Raw genomic sequence first — 20,571 nt, 5'->3', positions numbered from 1 at the left:
AGTTAAGTAATAATTTACAGCATTTTTCATGAGTGAAATAATAGCAGTTACTTGGATGAGAAAATTAGGATAGCAAGTAGACTCTGTAAATATACAATTTAGGCAATAGAACATAGTTTGAATTATTTAGAAAACTGACATTCTTTTTTCCCCTCTTTTAGGACATAACTATTACAGGTATGGTTTCTCTCTGAGAGTTATATTTTTTCAATTTTATGAATATGGTAGTATAATTACTGGAGCTTGTAAAGGTATATTTGGTTAAAAGGCCCAAACTGGTCTCAGACCTTTTAATTTATTATTTTTTTTCTTTTGTTTTTTTTTTAGACCTTTAGATTTATACAGGCAAAAAACATAGTCCCATCATTGTCTATTTTAATACAGCATCTTTGTGCAATTCATCTCTTTAAGTAATTGCCATTCTTAAAAAGAAATGGAATAATAATGACTGATGTGTTTGTTTTGGTGGGCGAGTGGAGACCAGAAATGTCTGAGGTCACTGAATTATCTTAAAACCAAAACCAGACACCAAAATTTTCTCAGCCTCATTCCTGTGTTTTGCAACTCTTAGAGTCAGTAAACTTTTCTATGTGTCAGGTCCTAATCTCTTTTATGAAATGTAATCACTGGGTATATATGGCGGGGTCTCCTTAAGCTGAAACTGCTTTGCAATTCCAAATAACCAACTTTCATCATCCCACCAGAATCTCTATTGTCTTTTAATAAAAATAGAATTAAATCAACAGTAAAATTCTGATAACTCAGCGTCCCAATTCCATGTATTTTAACAGTTTTACTAAATTTAACAATAAGGAATGTTTAGTGATTGGTTATATTTATTTCAAGAAAAATATTTTTGCTTTTCAAGTTGAGCTATAACATACTTTTTACTTCAGCAGCATGGTTTGTAAATAATGAGATTCACTATTGATGTTTCATAGTAGAGAAAGTAAAAATTCTTCCGTTTGGAAAATTTTTAAAAAGGAATAAATCTGTAAATTTTAGGACTTTGATCTTTGAACTCGTGGGGTTGCAGACTTTTGAAGTGTGCCTTTGTATATCTCTGGTTCTCTCTCTTGTGGTTGCTAGGAGACAACATTCCTTAGGCTGAATATCCTACTTGTTGCCCAATTGGGTCACTAAGAGTATTATGGTAGAGTTAATTTTTAGATCTCTTTGAGAAAGCCACCTTAAGATTAAAAAAAAAAGTCACAGAGGGGGAGCCTGATGGCTCAGAGTTACATATTCTATCCACTTTTTACTTCAGCACATTTATTTCACTCTTCTTATATTTGCATAAAATATTTCTGAATCTTCGACTCTGCAGGCCACATTCTTTAGTTTGGGGAGGTATTTATGATTTATTTGTACAACCCAGTAGGGCACATCTGGTCATGTACATGATTCATTTGGAAAATGCGGTGGGCCTTGGTGTCTGTGGCCTAACCTGCAAGCTCAGCAGCTGGTCCTTAGTTAATAGACACCATAATGAGAGTCACACACCTTCCTTCGGTGATCGCGTTATTTTAGATTTATAGAGACACTTTTTATTTTAGAAAAACTAACAGACTTTTGTGTTTGTGTAATTGATGTTTTAACAGTTTATGTGCCAGTTGAACGTGTACCCTGATATAACAGACACTTTGCCATGTTTTTCCATTTCTAAACTGCCACGTGGTTATTTAACAGGAGCCCTAAGCTATAGGACATTGTGTGACATACCCATCTTCAGAAAAATGAAGTTGCTGTGTCTATATTTTTTCCTACTGGTGTAGGGGGCTGGGGGTGGTGTCTCTGGCTTTGGCTCCACAACCTCCTCTGGATTTGATTTTTAGATATTATCAGCTTTGAAGAGGTTGCTAGGTGCCTTTCAAGCTCCCTCCCCAGGTTTAAGGTTTAATGATTGTTTACTTAGTCTGAATAGACTAGATGTTTGTTAAACATTCGTGCTGATAGCTAGATGTGTGTCGAAAAATAACTTCAATTCATTGCCTCATTTTTTCTTTTAAAATTGGTTTGACGATTCAAAGGGTGAAATTATGTTTTGTAAACTACATATTGGCATATGTATTCACAAAAGATTTTAAATTTCCCTCTGGGTAAGAGGGAAGCAATGTGTATGATACAATTTGGAGGTAAGCATACTAGAAACATTTCAGTGCTTTGTGGGAAGAATATGAGAGAACTGGGTTGCCCTGGAAATTTCCATTTACATGGTCACCGTAGGTGTGCATCATAAATAAGTAGCTCACTACCTAGAGATAGAAATGAAAGTGAAGAGTTCAAGTGTTAGTTGCTCAAACGTGTCTGAGCGACCCCATGTACTGTGGCCGACCAGACTCCCCTGTCCATGGGGATTCTCCAGGCAAGAATACTGGAGTTGGTTGCCTTGCCCTCCTTCAGGGGATCTTCCCCACCCGGGAATTGAACACGGATCTCCTGCCTTCAAGGCAGGAGAAGCAGTGGCCGTTAAAAACCTATCAGCTTTTATATATATAAATGCAGTTTATATAGAAATGCAAATTTTATATAGAAATGCATTTTATATAGAAATGCAAATTACTACTGTGTAATTATTCTTGATAAAAAGTTCATTATCTAGGCTAGGGTTATTTCTGTAATACAGTGAGAAAGTGGCTACAAGCATTGTAACCTTGTATTCAGTGAACTTATACTTCTCAGATAGTGCCAGTTACCAGGAAAGAGGAGGACAGTTTCACTCTAAACTGCTTGAGGGAGGGGAGCCGTGTTTTCTCTGTGAGAATCCCCAGAGTAAACTCAGGAGATACCAGCTGTCTCATATACGTGAGTGCTCACCGTCTCCTGTTTGTAATGTCAAGCTCTCCTGTGCTTTCCTGTTGACTCTTTTGTCACCTTCTGGCACAACACTTGGCGCACACTTTTGGGCAGTGTTTGCCAAAACGTGGGGGAAATAGCAGCAGCACCTCTATTACTTTTTCACGGCATGCACAAGCATTCAAAAAAATTGAATCACGTTATGGGAAACTGGATTGCTTTTCAGTTTCAAAGTGAATTCTTTCTCAAGACCCTCTGAACACATGAAGGAGAAAGTCTCAGCTAAGAGTTGGTCTTCAGCATCTTCTCCACACTTGGTGATGGATGGTGCCGCTGTCAGGTTTAGTTTTCTGCAAACTGTGCTATCCAACTCCAATATTTATTTATCTTTATGGTTGCCTTCGGCTTATGACATGAGAAATTGATTTTGTGCTTGTGGTATTGAAATTAAGTTTTTTTAAAAAAATAGTTTTACTTAAATAAAAAAGTGACTTAAAGAGAAATACTCAATAAATGATAGGTATAGTTGGGACACGGGGCAACTGTCATGAAGGAAGGGCTGAGGTTTGGGAAACTATATTTTAAGAGATAATGCTGAGTGATATCTAAAAGATGATAGTGTCTAAAACAGTTACCCTGGGTTCCATGATTATTTTCATAAAGGAAAAGTTAGAAAAGCAAGTGATGCATCTTGTTAAAGTTTGAAAGCTTTTTGAGAAGTAATGAAAAGAATGGAAAGAGGATAATAATCTTTATTGGGTGAGGGTCTCTGTGCTAAGGGTTTTTTTCACATGCTGTCATTTGATCCTTCTAGCAGTTTTGAAAAATTAGTGTTAATTTGTATGTTCAGGCTTAGTCTTGAACGCCAAGCCTTTCTTCTGACTACACTGTTGAGAGGTCAGCACACCAGCTCTTGTGAACTGGCTACAAGTATGTTAAAGGTGAAGAATGTGGGTAGGGATGACTTGTGGGAAAGCATGGATTTTGGAGTCTGACTCACCTGGGTTTGAACCCCACATATTTGCTCTGTGCAATCTTAGCATGCTCTCTACTGTGTTATTTAATATGTGCAAACTTTTCTGAGTCATGATATTCTTTTAATCTATAAAATATAAAAAAAATTATAGCAAGCTTACAGAAGTGTTGGAAGAATTAAGTGAAATAGTATATGTAAAGCACTCAGCATAGTACCTGGTAAGAAAGTAGTTACTCAGTGTTAGCTCCTTCATTCTGTTAAAAAATTCTAAACTTTCCGTATTAATTGAAATTAAAAATACTTATTAGATTTACATGTGAAATGGCAAAGTGACTTTATATACCCGTGGATAAATGTTCGATTACGTCAACAACCACAGGAGACTAATCAAGGAAGATAGACAGAGTTATCATTTAGTCACATATATTCACAAGTTAATAATAAAATGCATTTCACTTCTTTTTCTCCCCTCCTATTTTGGTGTCCAAAATGAAATGGGCTGCCTTTATAGAAGTTCTGAAGTAAGAATTCCCGTGTGATGAAAAATTGAGCTCCTTTCATGATAAAGGACATATTAAATATTTAACAATGAGTTTATTTTAATCTGATTTAAATGGTGTACTTTATTAATAATAGTATGTTTTTCTATGCTGTCCACTGATAACTCTTATAAGTGTGTTCAAGAATGCCATTCAGATTTTTAAAATTCTGAAAAAAGAACTCTAGAATATCATTTCAATATATTCTGCTATAAAGAAGGCTCGCTCTTCCCCTCTTTCCTTCTACCACTATCTTCAAAGAACCCCATCAGGCTGCCTTAGGTCGTATGATAATAGTTCTTGGTGGTGGTGGTGGTTGTGGTTTAATCACTAAGTCATGTCCGACTCTTGAGTCCCATGGACTCTTGAGACCCCCCGCCAGGCTCCTCTGTCCATGGGATTCTCCAGGCAAGACTACTGGAGTGGGTTGCCATTCCCTTCTCCATGGCAATAGTTCTTATGATAGTTCATAGTTAATAAAAATTAAAGTTTTTTTTTAAGGGTTAATGCATTCCTTTATGTAAAGGTTATATACAGAAAAGCACTTAGATAATTCACCAGAAAGCATTAATATTTTCATTTCTTTTCAGGAATAAAGAGTTTGAAGAAGCTGTCAACTTCTTCACCTGGGCTGTTAAGATTGATCCACGTTTTCTGGATGCTTACATTGGACGGGGAAATTCTTACATGGAATATGGGCATGATGAGGCCACCAAACAAGCACAGAAGGACTTTCTGAAAGCACTGCATTTTAATCCAGTCTATACAAAAGCCAGAATTTGTTTAGGCTATAATTTGCAGGTAATATCATATGACAACATTTTGGACCATGAAAGCACCTTTTAGACAAGAAAGAGGTTATATTTGACCTTTCAGTGGTGATGGGTATACACAATGCTTCTTTCACTGTGAACATTTTACCTTTATCTTCTTACTAGTATTCACAATGTCAGTGGAAAGCAGGGATTTGATGAGTTACAGGGAGCCTGCCTGGGGAGCATACCCAGGAACCTAGTGTGATAGTGAGATGAGGATCTTGTGAACTTGAGTTTCCTTATTGCCTGCACCCCTTTCTACCTCACCCCGTTATACATACCACTCCTATAGACAACTTTTAAGACTTTCCCGGTGAGTTTCACATAAAAAATCTGGTTAAAATTTATTTCACTAATTATACCTAGGCTCCATAGGTTTTATCCTATTAAATTAGTGAAAAGCTAAAGGGAATAGACAATGTAATGACATGACCTATGCAATGGACCAGACAACCACTATATAGGGACTTCTGAATTCAGGTCATCTTCCAAATGGCAGTGAATTAGAACACACTGGAAGCCAAGAGAATAGGCATGTGTCCTTCCAGCTAGTTGGAAGAGTGTTGTTCTTTGTGTTATCAAGTGTGTCTCTGAGTGATTTCTGGGACCCATATGCTCACTGAGTTAGGTGCACTACAAAATATGGAGTGATTTTCTTGGAAGAAAGTGCTAGATGTGTTATATTTTCCATGAAAAGGAAAGGAGTAATCTTTTTGTACCTTTTATTATTAAAAAAAGATTAAACAATGGGCAAAAGTATGTTTAAATTATGGTAATTTGTAGAAATTCCTATTAACAATGTCTTTTAAAGTTGAGGGTTTTTTTTTTTTTCATTTAAAAAATAAATGAATTTGGCTGATCTAAGACTAGAAGGTGTCTGTGGGTTGGTTGTAGTGAGGTATGCCCAAAAACTGATTAATAAGGGAAATAAGATTGCCTTCTGAGAGTTAAGCATGAAATTAGCCATTATTTGACCACAATAGAAATTTGCAAAGTCATTTTAGAGACAGGGTGACTCCCAGAACAGCTAGAACTGACTGCAAGTCAAAAGAAATATGTTAATGTCATCGTTCATTGCATTTTCTGGGCACCTAGTATAGGACAGGGACTGATCTAGGCCTAGGGCTACAGCGGTGACCAAAAGACACTGGGTTCTTCTTGTAGACTTTACTACCTATTGAAGGGATAAGCGTCAAGCTGGCACATGAATAATTACTTAATTATACTCAGGATAAGTACAAAAAAAAAAAAAAAGGATGGGTTTTAGGACAGTTTATATGAAGGAAACCTAGCTTTGTTTGAGGGGGTGAGGGAAGACTTTTTGAGAAATTAACATTTAAATTGAGATATGAAAAACTAGTAATTAGGAGTAGGAGTTGGGGCTTAGAACACGGTGCTCCACAGAAAGGGACCAGCTCATTTGGTGAGAAAGAGACAGAGGGCTTAAGGAGATGGAATGTTATGGACAAGGGGAGAGTGATGTGGGATAAGACTACAGAACTGAGTAATGACTGGAGGTGGAGGTCATTTTAACTGGTCTAGGTCAGTTAAAAACGTGAATGTCACTCACCAGAGCACTGACATCAGATTTGTATTTTATGACGATCTCAGGGTGTATGTCAACCTGAACGAGAATTGAAAAACTCGTCAGTATGAGGAAGAATTGAATCAGGAAAGGAAGGACTGAAAAATGAGAGCTAGAAAAACCCATCAAATCCTGTTTAGGGCCAAGAGTGACCGTTTTTTAGATAAATACGAAACACTTTCCCCTTCTATGTGCCTAGCGCTAGAGATGGGAAGTGAGCAAAACAGATGTTGTCAGGATCAAACAAGTTCAATTCCTTGTTTATCAAATGAACACATGATGGTGATGTTGATTCTCACATAATTTATTGTGAGGGAGAAGTTTACTGGTTAAAGACAGTGTCTAGTTAACTCTAAGTTCTATTTTGTATTAGTTTTATTCAAGAGTCAATTGGTTTATGTGAGAGTCAGCTTCTGAGACTGGCAAGTTGGGTTTTTGAGCCCACAGGAATAAAGGACAGGCCTTGGACTGTGCTGAATTTATCAACTCACTGCCTTTCTGTGATGGTTTATTTGGTTGCCAACTGGTCTTCTCTAGGAAATACTCTGACATCTTTCTGCTAACAGTGTCCCCTTCCTAACCTTCTCTCTTTTTTTCCAGTTGGTGGTAAGGTTGGTGTAAATACCTGCTTGGTTGATTTGTATGCATTTTTCATGGAATATGTATAGTGATCCTAAAACGCCAGACACTGGTGCAATTTAACAGTTAGGTTTTATACCATTATGGGCTTCCCTTGTGGCTCAGCTGATAAAGAATCCACCTGCAATGCTGGAGACTTGGGTTCGATCCCTGCGTTGGGAAGATCCCCTGGAGAAGGGAAAGGCTACCCACTCCAGTATTCTGGCCTGGAGAATTCCATGGGCTGTATAGTTTATACACTTTCACTTTATACCATTAGTTTATTTGCTTAATTATTGAGCACATATTTATTTTGTTATGTATAATACATATAACTAGAGTTTCAGTGCCAAGAAAATAAATGACTCCTGCCTGTGTGTGCAGTGAAAGTGAAAGTTGCTCAGTCGTGTCCACCTCTTTGCTACGCCATGGATTATACAGTCCATGGAATTCTCCAGGCCAGAATACTGGAGTGGGTAGCCATTCCCTTCTCCAGGGGATCTTCCCAAACCAGGGATCAAACCCAACTCTCCCGCTTTGCAGGCAGATTCTTTACCAGCTGAATCACAAGGGAAGCCCAAGAATACTGGAGTGGGTAGCCTATCCCTTCTCCAGCAGATCTTCCCGACCCAGGAATCAAACCGAGGTCCCCTGCATTGCAGATGGATTCTTTACCAACTGAGCTTGCAGAGCTCAGTGTAAATTTTGTAGTGATTGTCAAAAGCATTGATGTTTCCCATGGTGGTCAAGATTTTATGTTATTAAAGACCAGTATAAGAGATGCCTCTGACAATCAGATATATTTCAGCTAATTAAAATTTCAGCATAAATACTCAGGGGAATTAGTCATTTGAATGTACTCACGGTACAGCCTACTTCCTTGTTTAAAATAGCTTAGATTTAGCACAGTACAAATATACCCTTACGAAAAGACTTTATTTAAGTTAGAATCATAAACATTTGTCATGATATGGGCAATTTCTTACTTAGTATAAATGGAAAATTATTTTAGGCCCAAGGAAAATTCCAGAAAGCTTGGAACCACTTTACCATTGCTATGGAAGTTGATCCAAAGAGCTACCTAGCCTATGAAGGAAGAGCTGTGGTCTGTCTTCAGATGGGTGATAATTTTGCTGCATTTCAGGATATAAATGCTGCCATAAAGGTAAAAATCCACTTAGATTATATTATCATTAGTGTAAATTAATGTCATCAGTGAATAAGATGAAGTAAGAAGTCCTCTGTTGCCTGTTAAAAGTGACTTGTAGAAAGAATAATATTTGTATTTTTTCCCCAGGAGTTTCCCAGAATAAAGAGTTATTATAGCTCGCCAATTTTATAACCTAAATGTATTTAAAATTTTAAAAATACATTTCTAATAAATGTTGATTCCTCTTAGTACATGCAAATTTATAGCTTCATGATACATCAATATTATTTTATAATTAAAAAAATAAAATAATGTTCTGGCTTTGAAGGAACTAAAGAAAGAATAATGTAAATCCATAGCTTTTTCTGTAGTGAAATGGCAAATAAATTCAGTGACAGAAAATCTGCCTTTTGTCTTCTCAATTTTGGATTCTTTTTTATTTTATTTTTTTGTATATTTGGGTAGATATTGTAATCTTTGAGATCAGAAAAAGGAAAGACCTGAAAGGTAATTGCTATACTGCATAGAACAAATAAACATGTTAACTTTTTAATTTCTGGCTCCAGTTTAACAGAGCTGAACAGACAAGCTTTTCCTCATGCATCTATTCTTAAGCCCCATTCTTTGCAAAGGAACTGAGTAAAGCACTAAGATTATTTGTTTTATTGCAACCAAATCAACAAAATGTTGGCATTGAACCAACTTCATGCCGAGTCATTTCTCAAAATGTTTGCTCTAGTGGGGTTTCACCTGCCCTATACAATCACTAGCTTTCCACAAAGAGATTTCATGTCCATTTTTGCAGACATGAAATTGGAGATAAATACTATTCCCAGACGCTAACTACTCTTACTGTTATATTGCAGATCAATGCTACAGCAGAGTTCTTAACAAATCGTGGTGTGATTCACGAGTTTATGGGTCAAAAACAGAACGCAATGAGAGACTATCAAGAAGCAATTTCTTTAAACCCCACCTACTCACTGGCTTACTTTAATGCAGGAAATATCTACTTTCATCACAGGCAATTTTCCCAGGTAATATGAGTTTTCCTTCTCATTTTCTTTTTGACACTAAGTGCTTTCTTCATTACATATAGTTTCAAAATGCAATCCTTATGTCTCAGGCATTCATTAGCCCTTTAGGAGATCTTCTCTTTCCTGAGAATGCTTATAATTCTGTATTAAGTGTTTGCACCTCTGTGGGTTTATTCTTCTCATTATTATCAGCCACTCAGCACTTGTCCAGTCAACATTGTCTTGGACTTCTGCAGGTGCCTGCAGTCTCCTTGCTGTCCATTGTTGCCGGAATTCTCTGCTTTTTGCCCCCATTTAGCAAAATCTCAGACTTTCTCCCAGACTATCTTTCATGGTGTGATTGTCTAGCTCATCGTAATTTCTACCTTAAGTTTCAGTCACATGAGCACTTGACTGGGGGTGAGGAGATATGTATGTTACTTCTGGTTTTATGGCAACAATCCTTTTTTCAGCATCAGTTCATAACGTCTGAAATGAAAGTGTTGGGTTAATAGATGATATTTTTATATTTTGAATTTATTATATTTGAATTGTAATGCATTACATGAGTCAAACTACTTTTTGTGTTTTTTAAATCTTTATTTACTCTTTTGTTCTTTATCTTCAATTTTATTATATTCTTTGTCTAATTCTTTGAGTCAGAGCTTAATCTATTTATTCACTCTTTCATTGATATTGTGGTAAGTTGTTAAGGGTTATGCCTTTCCCCCAAGTAATGTTTTCAGCAGTATCCCCTGAATTTTGGTCTTTAATGCTTTTATTTTTGTTTTCCCAAAATGTTGCACTTGAAATTTTAGCCAAATTTCCCCTTTGATTAAAGGATAAATTGATGGAACACTTAAAATGTTCAGGAGGGAGGATTTTTGTCTTTTCAAATATTGGAATTTATTTTGGGTTTTAATGTGGTCTATTACATGATAACTTTTTTTTCTTTAATATTCCAGGGGCCTTCCCAAAAAGAGTTTCTATCATTAGCATATAGTGTTGAAATATATAAGATCTACCTTATTAATTATATTTTTTAATTAATCTTTATTCATACTATTTTGTTCATTTGGTTTATCTTATACAGAGAAAGATTTATTCAAGTATCCTATAATTAGTGTAACCCTATGTAGGTTTCTTTATATCTCTTTCATTCTTGTTTAGTGGCTGAGTTGTGTCCAACTCTTTGTGACCCCATGTACTATGGCCCTCCAGGCTCCTTTGTCCATGGGATTTCTCAGGCAAGAATACTGGAGTGGGTTGCTGTTTCCTTCTCCAGTTATATCTGTTTAATTCCCACCTTATGAAATACAGTATTTCATGTATAGATATTCATGCATATTATATATGCATTGTGAATTGTAGTCTTCAGCATTACAAATGCTCTTCTCTCTTTGTAATAAATTCTCTTTTATCTGTTATGAAGATCCTGACCTCTGATTTCATTTGATTTGCTTCTGCTTAGTATTCCTTTGTCCTTCCTTTTATTTTCAATGTTTAAAATTCTTTGTTTTAGTTTTGTCTCTTTCCTACAGTGTAGAGTTGGATTTTATTTTAGATGACAAAATTTGAAAATATTTATCTTTTAATAAGTGGGTTATATCCCTTTTACATTTTGGCATAGTTCAGTATATTTGGTCTTAGTTCTGTTATTTTATGTCCTATTTTCTGTTTACATGTATTTAAATTTTTATTCTGTGGTTTGTTTTATTTAAAAATTTAGAATTTTTCCTAATATTTAGGAAGGTTTACAGTTTTGCTTTGTTGTTCAGTCATTGAGTCAGGTCCAACTCTTTGCAACCCCAGGAACTGCAGCACACCAGGCTCCTCTGTCCTTCACTATCTCCTGGAGTTTGCTCAAATTCATATCCATTGAGTTGGTGATGCTATTTAAACATCTCAGCTTCAGCCACCCCTTCTCCTTTTGTCTTCAACCTTTCCCAGTGTCAGAGTCTTTTCCATTGAATAGTCTTTTCACATCAGGTGGCCAAAGTATGGGAGCTTCAGCTTCAGCATCAGTCCTTCCAATGCATAGTCAGTGTTGATTTCCAACCCAAGGATCAAACCCAGGTTTCCCACATCGCAGGCAGATTTTATACTGTCTGAGCCACCACGGAAGTTCTTTGCTATGAAGAACAATAAAAGGACCCTTTAGTATCTTTCCCTCTTACTTCTCCCTCTCACACATTATCTACAGTCCTTTGCATTTTGCTGGAAAAGTTGAGCAAGTACTTCCTGATTCCACTTGGCTCTTCATTCTTTCAAACTCCTTATGTTTATAATGTACCTGCCATCTGCTAGGAGTTAATGAAGACCCTCAGGGTACAGAGCTAAACGAGACAAGGAAGACTTCTTTTATGATGTAGTTTACATTTTATTGGAGGAAGAAATCAAAAATAATATAATATTAGTAGTGATAAACATCTAATACCACCTCATATAAGCAGTACTATATCAGTATTAGCTTGTGTGTGGGACTATAGGAGGTTACCTGGGTGGATAATGTAGGTGGAGAGGAGGGGTTTAAGGAGCAAGCCCTGGGGCAACATCAGTGTTTAGAAGTGAGGCAGAGAGGAGATGCCAGAGTGTAGACTGAGAAGGGAGTATCCAGCCAGGGTGATGGGAAGAAAAGCAGGAGAGCACATATCACCTCCGGATTAAAGTGCTTTAAGAAATATGTCCTGTGTCAAATGCTGCTGAGAAGTCCAGGAAAGAGAGGTTGGAGAGAATCCTGGATGACTTTGGTAAGAACATCATTGGAGTAGCAATGGCACCAGAGCCTTAAGTGGAAAGGATTTTGGAAAAAACATGAGGTGAAGAATTAGACAGTTCAACTAGTTCAAGAAATTCTCCTGTGAAGAGAAGTAGTGAAATGGGGGTGATGGCTGGAGTGGAGTAAAGTGTTGTTATTTTTAATTTTTTAATTGATTCATGCTCCTATGTTAATGAAAGGATCTGGTGGAAAAGGAGAAATTGTTGGTTCAGAAGAGAGTGATAGGGATAATTAGAATCAAAATCTTTGAGGATTTGATGGGGCTAAAGTTTGGAAGTTCCAGGGGTGGCCTTTGAAGAGAGCAGGTCACACTATCCATTATGTCGTGAAGGAACGCAGAGAGTACAGAAGAGAGTACCGCTTCTGTAGTTGGATAGATTTTTTTTTTTAAGTTGCTTTTTATTTATTTTTTATTGCACTGGATTTTTGTTGCTTTGTGCAGACTTTCTCTGGTTGAGGTGTTCAATTCAGTCACTCAGTCGTGTCCGACTCTTTGCAACCCCATGGACTGCCCCATGCCAGGCCTCCCTGTCCATCACCAACTCCTGGAGCTTACTCAAGCTCATGTCCACCGAGTCGGTGATGCCATCCAACCATCTCATCCTCTGTCATCCCCTTCTCCTCCTGCCTTCAATCTTTCCCAGCATCAGGGTCTTTTCAAATGAGTCAGTTCTTCACATCAGGTGGCCAAAATATTGGAGTTTCAGCTTCAGCATCAGTCCTCCCAATGAATATTCAGGACTGATTTCCTTTAGGATGGACTGGTTGGATCTCCTTGAAGTCCAAGGGACTCTCAAGAGTCTTCTCCAACACCACAGTTCAAAGGCATCAATTCTTACGCGCTCAGCTAGTTGCAGTGAGTGGGGGCAGATCTTCATTGTGGTTTGCAGTCTTCTCACTGCCATGGCTTCTCTTGTTGTGGAGCATGGGCTCTAGGTGTGGGGAATTCAGTAGTTGTGGCGTGTGGGCTCCACAGTTGTGGCTCGCTGGCCCTAGAGCGCAGGCTCAGTGGTTGTGGCACACAGGCTTAGGTTCTCCTTGGCATGTGGAATCTTCCCAGACCAGTGATGGAACTTGTGTCTGCTGTCTTGGACAGTGGACTCTTATCCACTGCACCACCAGGGAAGTCTGATAGGTAGATTTTGATAGTAGGCATTTCTATTTATTGATTATAGTTTTTCCATGAGATATGAGTATCATTTACCAGTTAAGAGTGAGGATGGATAGGTGAAAAGGGGGACGTGTAGCTAGGAGTTTTGAAGAGGAAAGAGAACATGTGAAATAATTATTCTAGAAAGTGGTAGTGTGAACATTCCAGGGAGGTATAGTAGGACTACCAGGCAACTTTAAGCTCTCATTTGAAGTTTGTGGTTAAATTTAAACTGAGATCTTGACTCTGTACTGCTTTGTATATGATTCTTTCTATATAAATTCAGTATGGCTTTGTGTCACTCCACAACCATTTCTCTGAGTTAGTCTCTTATCTCCTCATTCCAGTTAAGCTCTTTAATGCCAGGAATCACACTCATGTCTCTTCTCCTATATTTCCTTACTCAGAAAGCCCATCTATACCCATGGCTTATGCTGCATGTCAGCCTCTACCTTTCTTCTGAGCTCCTAACCCATACTTATCAGTTGCTAAAACTGGATGCTTTATAAGTGCATTAGAGTCAAAACCGAATCAATCTCTGTATCTTCTACACCCCATCCAGCTCTTCTTCCTAAAAACCCTGTCTCAATTCAAGATGTCATTCCTTAGAGTTACCTGAGTAAACATATTGCATCAATCATAATTTTTCTTCCTCAGCTTCATCTAATCAGTCATCTAATTCTGTCAGTTTTGCTTCTTAGTTTTTTTTTCACACATGCCATTTCCATTCTATTTCTACTGCAATTGCATTAGTTTCATTCTTTCCCAAGTTAGATCAGTTAGCTTGCTGACCCCTATGATGAGGCTGGTTGACCTCAGAGGTGAAGTTAGATGCTGAGACAGAGAATTATCAAAGATATTATTGTGTAGGGCATGAATGAGATTGTCATAGCTCAGACCTCAGATAGCTGGGAGTCTAATGTCTTCTGAGGCTGACAGTCAGGGTAAGTTACCTTAAACTTTGTCAAGCTGAGACTACTCTCAAGCTGGGTTTTGGCAATGTTTCTGTGTGCTAGCGAGTTAGTTAATGAGATTAAGACATACACAATGCCCAGGGCAATTTTCTGTTTCCATAACTGTTTATGGTCCATCTGAGAAGGAAGCACTCACATTTTAAGCTTATTCGTCCTTAATAACTCTATGGATATCACGTATAAGACTGCTTGGTTAGATCTAAAGTGTAGTTTGAACTTTTGATCATTTTTTTAAGTATGGCTCTTTTTCCTCCAAACTGGGGGCACATCAGCTGGGCAAATATTTGATCTAAGGTATATTCTGTCCTCTGTCTTGATATACTGGATACCTGGGCTTTATAGTGTGTGCTCCCTTCAAAAACAAGCAGACTTTGAGAGTGGTTTATTCAGCTATTTTTGTATGCTCTGTTTTTTTGTGGAGAAAATTCTTATATTTGCTATACACCTTCCTCCCCATTTTATTTCTGACTATGGATAGAAGATTTAGGGCCAGGAGAAAGGGTCTTTCAATAAACCAAATAATCTCTAGAGGGTTAAGACATGTATGTGTTCTGGCTTCTTTTGTGATTACTTAGTAGCTTAATGGTTTTAAACCACATTTGGATGCATCATGGACTACATACAGGTGATTTTTCAATAATAACTGAGTCAGCCTTCTAATTAATTACAGGTATGAGGGAATTTACAGGTATGGTTCTGAACTAATTTTAGTTTTGGGGATAGAGTCTTTTGAAATTCGAGAAACCCAATTTGAATCAGAAAGCATCTAGAAGCTAACAAGTAAACAAGCCCTGGCTTCCCAGGTGGCACTAGTGGTAAAGAACCCTTCTGCCAGTGCAGGAGACAGAAGAGATGTAGGTTCAATCCCTGGATCAGGAAGATCTCTGGAGAAGGAAATGGCAGCCCACTCCAGTATTCTTGCCTGGAGAATCCCATGAACAGGAGCCTGGCAAGTTACAGTCCATGGAGTCGCAGAGTTGGACATGACTGAAGTGACTTCAGTCAGTCCTAAAGGAAATCAGTCCTGAATTTTCACTGGAAGGACTGATGCTGACGCTCCAATACTTTGGCCACTTGATTTGAAGAACTGACTCATTGGAAAAGACCCTGATGCTGGGAAAGATTGAAGGCAGGAGGAGAAGGGGATGACAGAGGATGAGATGGTTGGATGGCATCACCAACTTGATGGACATGAGTTTGAGCAGGCTCTGGGAGTTGATGGACAGGGAAGCCTGGCGTGCTGCAGTCCATGGGGCTGCAAAGAGTCGGACATTACTGACTGACTTATCATGCACACACACGTGCATGAGGAAATTAGACAAGTTGTTAAATCAAGGCCATCCACTGTGGTAGGCATCTTTGTCCTCTAACTACTCCATGGGTGATAATACTCCTGTTCTAGTAACCTCATTAAATATATAGGCTTTCACTTCCTAAGTAGTATATATTTAAAGCTGTAATAGAAAGTTATATTGTTCACAGTTAGCCATACTATAGTGTTTTACTAAGTTCATTTATTTTAGCTGAGGTAGGTGTTAGCTCCTACCTGACTGAAGTCATCCTTTTGTGATTTTGAATTGTGTAGTTTTTATTGATGACTTATTGGTTAGTTAAAATGAAACTTAAATTACTTTTTGAAGGAAGTCTTGGCCCTGCTTTGAGTCATTTCCTTGCCTCATTTGTAATGACTGTGAGTCCAGCCTCCTGTTCAGGAGTGAATTCTTTAAGCTTTTCACAGAGGAATGTCAATTCTGCTGCCTTTTTCAGGGATCCTTAAATTGCACTTAGCCACAGCACAGAACAGCTCCCATTCTGGGATGAGATGGATTACACAATCTTGATCTAATTGCTTCTCAAAAGTCACAAACAGTAAAATTCATGGTGTATTGCCTGAGGGCTATGATCTCTCCATTTGCAGATACTGGCAAAAAAAAAAAAAGATGTATCAGTATAATTGAGTCTTTACTATATTCTACATATTGTTCTCAGTACTTTACCTGTTAGCTCACTTAGCTGTCATAGCAGCACTGAAAGTAGAGTTCGATTTTTTGCTTCCATTTTACAGGTGTGAAAAATCTAGTCAAAGAGTTGAGGGCATAGAGCTAATATGGGGTAGAGCCTGGACGTCTGGCCCTGAGGCCTGGGCGCCTGGCCACCGTGCTCTCAATGTTTGACTTCACCCACAGTGGAAGTGAGCTGAGAAAATCCCTGGGAAATATAAAGAAAAATAGTTCAGTGAAGAAGACTGATAGAAAATGATCAGAGAGGGAGGAGAAAAACTAGGGAGACTCCCTGTTTCAAAGACAGAGAGTTTTAAGGGGGAAGGAAAGAACAAGGGCATCTGTGCCACAGAAATGCCGTGGGAGGAAAGGTCTAGAAAACGTCTGCTGGACTTCACAACACCCTTAGCCTTTCCAAAAACTGACCTCATGGTAAGAGGGAGATGGACAGAAGCCAGACTGTGGTGTGCTGGGGGAAAATTGAGTGCTAAAGGAATTGGATTCAGCAAGCTGCATTGTTAAAAATGATTTTTCCTAATTTAGAGAGGTTTCAAATTTTTTTTGAAACTGTGGTGCGCTGAGGGAAAATTGAGTGGTAAAGGAACTGGACTCAGCAAGCTGTATTGTTAAAAATGACTTTTCCTAATTTAGGGAGGTTTCAAACTCCTTTGAATTCAAATTCAAAGCAGTCAAATTTTTATCCATTCTCTAACTAGAGGAGAGATTCCTACCTTGAGTAGTAGCATGTCTAATCAGCATCTCAGGCTATCTGTGGTGAAGGAGCAGTTTTTAAGATTTTTCTAACTTACCTAAGACCTCAACACCGGTCTATGGACCACACTTTGCAGGGTCCTTTCCAGCTTTAGAATTTGTTGTGAAGCATCTGGAGTCTCGGATCTTCTTGAAAAGCTGATTTTTATCTTCTCTCTTCTTTCCTTATAGCTTTTCATAGTATAACTGTGTTTTTAAACCTTTTTAGTGTGGTTTAGAACTTTATTTTCAAAGTTCATTTCTGTCTTTAGCCCTTACTCTACTTTTATATGAAAAGTGTTTGTTTTCTAACTTATGTTTTATTTTCCTGTTGTGACCTTTTCCCCTAACTTATAGTGTTGTACAGGGATATGGGATTTGTGTGTGTGTGTGTGTGTGTGTGTGGTGGGGGCATAGACAGCAGGGGGAGGTCGTAGGAGAACATTTCACTTCAGCAGAGAGGAGTATTTTATCTCTGACACTATCTAAAACTGCTGACACAGGATGATAATACAAAACAGACCAACTATTGGTTGGTTTTATATTATCTTTGACATTCTCTGCAAATACTGTACCCTCTTATCATCTGTATCTGATACAGATGGCCTGAGTTTTATAGTAAAAGTGTTTTAAATTGTTGTATTGCTGCCAGTTAAAATATATTCAGATTATCATTGTCTTCACATTTCTATAGGCTAGTGACTACTTCTCAAAGGCTTTAAAGTTTGATCCAGAAAATGAGTGTGCTGCCATGAATCGAGCTATTGCAAATACAGTATTAAAGAGATATGAAGAAGCAAAAGAAGATTTTGCATATGTAGTTGAAAGCTGTCCATCGTGGGCTGCGGTATATTTTAACAGAGCATACTTCTACTGTTGTTTAAAGCAATATGAACTGGCTGAAGAAGACCTAAGTAAAGGTATATTTTTTTGGTAATTTTTTGAGTAAGATTACAATGTTTGAATTGTTTTTAGATGACAAAAAAAGAAAGGCATCAGGTCTGTTTGCTTAGATAAATTTTCATTAGAATTAATGGTTTTATATATCTTCTCTTTAATCAATATAGATTTGTTTATGTAATAACTTACAGCATTAGTATGCTAAAATGTAGAAAATTATTAGGGAAACCACACACAAATATTGCTTGACTTTCAAAAAAGACATTGTACTGTGTTTCCCGAGTTAATTTTTGTAGAAAGATTCAAATGTAACTAAATAATGTACGTATGAGGAAAAATGTTTTCAAATAGGTAATACTAAAGTATTATTTTATTTTTATATTATATACTATTATTTACTAATAATAACTTATAGTAATAATAAAGTATTATTATAATTTATTATAAAATTTGTATTTAAAAAATGAGAGTCTTTTTGAGTGCTCACATAAAACATACCTTGAAAAATTTTTTTCTTTTACAGCATTGTCTTTGAAACCTAATGATGCCCTAATATATAATCTTAGAGCAGAAGTTCGTGGTAAGATAGGTCTGATTGAAGAAGCTATGGCTGACTATAACAAAGCGCTTGATCTTCAAGAACATGCCTCGGTGGTATGAGTACATAGACCATGGATTCTGTAGCAATTTACAGTTGTCTTCCAGAAATTGAAACCTGTTTGTTGCTTTTAAAAAAGTTTCCACTATCTTCATTGTTGTATTCTTTGTGTTAGTCTTTTATATAATCCTTTAATGCATTTTAACATCTTCTTTATATATTAACTATAAAACTTTTAGGTAATTTTCTGCAGATTTGTAACAACTCTAAAATGAATTTTTTTCACAAGATTAGAATTTAAATGAGAATGTTTCTCAAGGGTCCTAGAAACACAAAATATTTTCTTTAAAGTAAAATAATTCCTTTAAAAATAATACTGCATGATTTTAGAAAAAGGATCATTGACCTTTTCATCAGTACCTAGATGTATTCAACAATATCCAGATTAAAAAAAATAGAGAGCTGATGACTATAAAGAAATTAAAGTCAAGCACATTTCCTTTGAACAATATCTACACAGGTCTGAATTCTTCCTAGTACTTATATTGTTCCAACACATAAACACGTTTCTCTTTTTCATGTAGCCTCCCTCCCAGGACGGCGCCTAAGAAGATTTTGAGCATCTGCCTCTTTAATGCAAATTTTATAAACATATATAAAAATCTGTATATACTTAATAATTAGTGCATCATACAATTTGACAAGCAAGAATACATTAAAACAGGTGCTGCTGCTAAGTCACTTCAGTTGTGTCTGACTCTGTGCGACCCCATAGACGGCAGCCCACCAGGCTCCCCTGATCCTGGGATTCTCCAGGCAGGAACACTGGAGTGGGTTGCCATTTCCTTCTCCAATGCAGGAAAGTGAAAAGTGAAAGTAAAGTCGCTCAGTCGTGTCCCGACTCTTCGTGACCCCATGGACCGCAGCCTACCAGGCTCCTCCCTCCATGGGATTTTCCAGGCAGGAGTACCGGAGTGGGTTGCCATTGCCTACTCCTTAAAACAGCTAAAATTTCTTAATAGAATATTTCTTCAGTGAAGCAGAGAACCCTTTTCCTTTATCTCACTGGTAGTAACAAGGTTTCCTGACTTACACACTCCCTTGGATTTGCTCCACTCAGTTTGTTTCCTTCTGTGTCTCATTCTTCCAGTATGTCTCCAGCTCCTCAGAGACTTGTTTTCACTGTGATGAAACTTTATGGCAAAAAAAAAAAACACCCCCATCTACTCAATTGCCTTTGTTTTCCATTTGAGGTACCAGAGTTTCACAGTAGAAAGTTGATTTTAAGTCAGAAGCCACTGTGAGGCTGCTTCACACCCTTTCAGGATAGTTTCCTTGGCGTGGTACGTGGGTTCATGTGAGGACTGGGCCACGCCTAGTATTTCAGTGGATGACTCAGCCACCTTTAATAAGCCTCTTCACATCCTCTTGTGCTCACTTGTCTCCAGAACCTTTAGTCCCAGCCCGGCCGCTGATGAGATCAGAACAACCTCATGCACCCCACTGACAGACCCTCATCTCATGCCCCAGCCACACATCTCTCACCTACGGCCCTGGGGCATCTCTGTTAAAAGCTGAGGAGTGGCCTGCTAGCAGTGATAGTGCTGGGCCACATGCCCAGCGGATGTGCAGGGGACCCAAGTCCCTGTCAAATGAACTTTCGATGATGAGAGAGAAAAAACTAGTAAATCAGCTCCTTTCCATCTCTTGGTGAAGTGTTCTGAGATACTCCGTCTATACAGCCTCCTATATCACTCACCTGGGAGACTAAGCTGGTACCCAGCTTCCAGACGTATCCTGCACTGGTGCTTTTGACTTCCCTGGCTTGCATGTTTCTGTTTCTCCCCCTGCTTTTCTGGGTTTGCACTTCTTGATAAAGTCATTGCCCAGAAACATTTGCCTCTGGCTCTGCTTTCTGAGACAAC

The 20,571-nt window shown here is 37.9% G+C and overlaps 1 protein-coding gene across 1 annotated transcript in view; it reads left to right on the top strand.

Annotated features, from left to right (window-relative positions):
* Positions 1-19,370, top strand: part of TTC6 (tetratricopeptide repeat domain 6) — a 175,590-nt gene extending 156,220 nt beyond the window's left edge. The window contains exons 27-31 of the mRNA XM_043490117.1: positions 4,902-5,112; positions 8,342-8,494; positions 9,346-9,516; positions 17,843-18,068; positions 18,572-19,370. Of these exons, the coding sequence (XP_043346052.1) occupies positions 4,902-5,112; positions 8,342-8,494; positions 9,346-9,516; positions 17,843-18,068; positions 18,572-18,708 (898 nt within the window). The 3' untranslated portion in view covers positions 18,709-19,370. The remainder of the gene's footprint in view (positions 1-4,901; positions 5,113-8,341; positions 8,495-9,345; positions 9,517-17,842; positions 18,069-18,571) is intronic.
* The last annotated feature ends 1,201 nt before the right edge of the window (positions 19,371-20,571 follow it).

The sequence above is a fragment of the Cervus canadensis genome, chromosome 17, assembly GCF_019320065.1.
Source record: "Cervus canadensis isolate Bull #8, Minnesota chromosome 17, ASM1932006v1, whole genome shotgun sequence".
NCBI lineage: Eukaryota > Metazoa > Chordata > Mammalia > Artiodactyla > Cervidae > Cervus > Cervus canadensis.
Note: the sequence above shows the minus strand (reverse complement) of the source record. Positions and strands in the feature narration are given on the sequence as shown.